The 884-nt window shown below is 57.6% G+C and overlaps 1 protein-coding gene across 1 annotated transcript in view; it reads left to right on the forward strand.

Moving 5' to 3' along the window:
• Window positions 1-290, forward strand: part of LOC114073614 (potassium voltage-gated channel subfamily C member 3-like) — a gene marked incomplete at both ends in the record, with an annotated part of 4086 nt that extends 3796 nt beyond the window's left edge. Inside the window, one exon of the mRNA XM_027911340.1 lies at window positions 26-290. Coding sequence (XP_027767141.1) covers window positions 26-290 — 265 coding nt within the window. The remainder of the gene's footprint in view (window positions 1-25) is intronic.
• Window positions 291-884: the final 594 nt, after the last annotated feature.

Below are 884 nucleotides of genomic sequence, written 5' to 3' on the forward strand. Positions count from 1 at the left end.
CCAAATTTCGTGTGTTTTCCCCCCAGAATCGCGGCCGAACGGCGAGGCGGGGCGGGCGGCGCTGGCGCAGGAGGATTGTCCCCCCATCGACCAACCCCTGTCCCCCGACGAGCGGCCCGGGGGGGCCGTGCTGGTGCTGGGGGGACCCCAAAACGGCCCCCCCGGAGGAGGAGGAGGAGGAGGAGGAGGAGGAGGAGGGGGAGGGGGTCGCGAGCGCTGCGGTCGCGACAGGGCCTGTTTCCTGCTCGGCCCCGACTACGCCCCCCCCCCAGAGGGACCCCTGAGGAAAGGTGGGTGAGGAAGGAGCGACCCCCCCTCTCTCCCCTGATCCCTAAAAAATCCTCAAAATCTCCCCCTGTAAAGTCTCAAAATCTACCCCAAAAATCAACCCACTCCTGCCCTCGGGGGGGGAGGGGGGGGACACAAATACACCTCAACCCCAAAACCCCAAAATCTACCCCCAGAATCAACCCATTCCTGCCTTCGGGGGAGCAAACACACCCCAACCCCAAAAAATCCCCAAATCAGCCTTAAAATCGACCCCAAAATCAACCCCAGAATCAACCCTAAAATCAACCCTAAAATCGACCCCAAAATCCACCCCAAAATCTACCCCTAAATCAACCCCAAAATCAACCCACTCCTGCCCCCTGGGGGGGACAAATACACCCCAACCCCCCAAAATCCCAAAATCAGCCTTAAAATCGACCCCAAAATCAACCCCAAAAGCAACCCACTCCTGCCCCTCGGGGGAGCAAACCCACCCCAACCCCAAAAAATCCCAAAATCAGCCTTAAAATCAACCCCAAAATCAACCCCAAAATCAACCCCAGAATCAACCCCAGAATCAACCCTAAAATCTACCCCAAAATCAACCCCTAAAT

This window comes from Empidonax traillii, unplaced genomic scaffold (genome assembly GCF_003031625.1).
Source record: "Empidonax traillii isolate 1590-97213 ecotype Southwest subspecies unplaced genomic scaffold, ASM303162v1 scaffold7350:size5062, whole genome shotgun sequence".
Taxonomy (NCBI): Eukaryota; Metazoa; Chordata; class Aves; order Passeriformes; family Tyrannidae; genus Empidonax; species Empidonax traillii.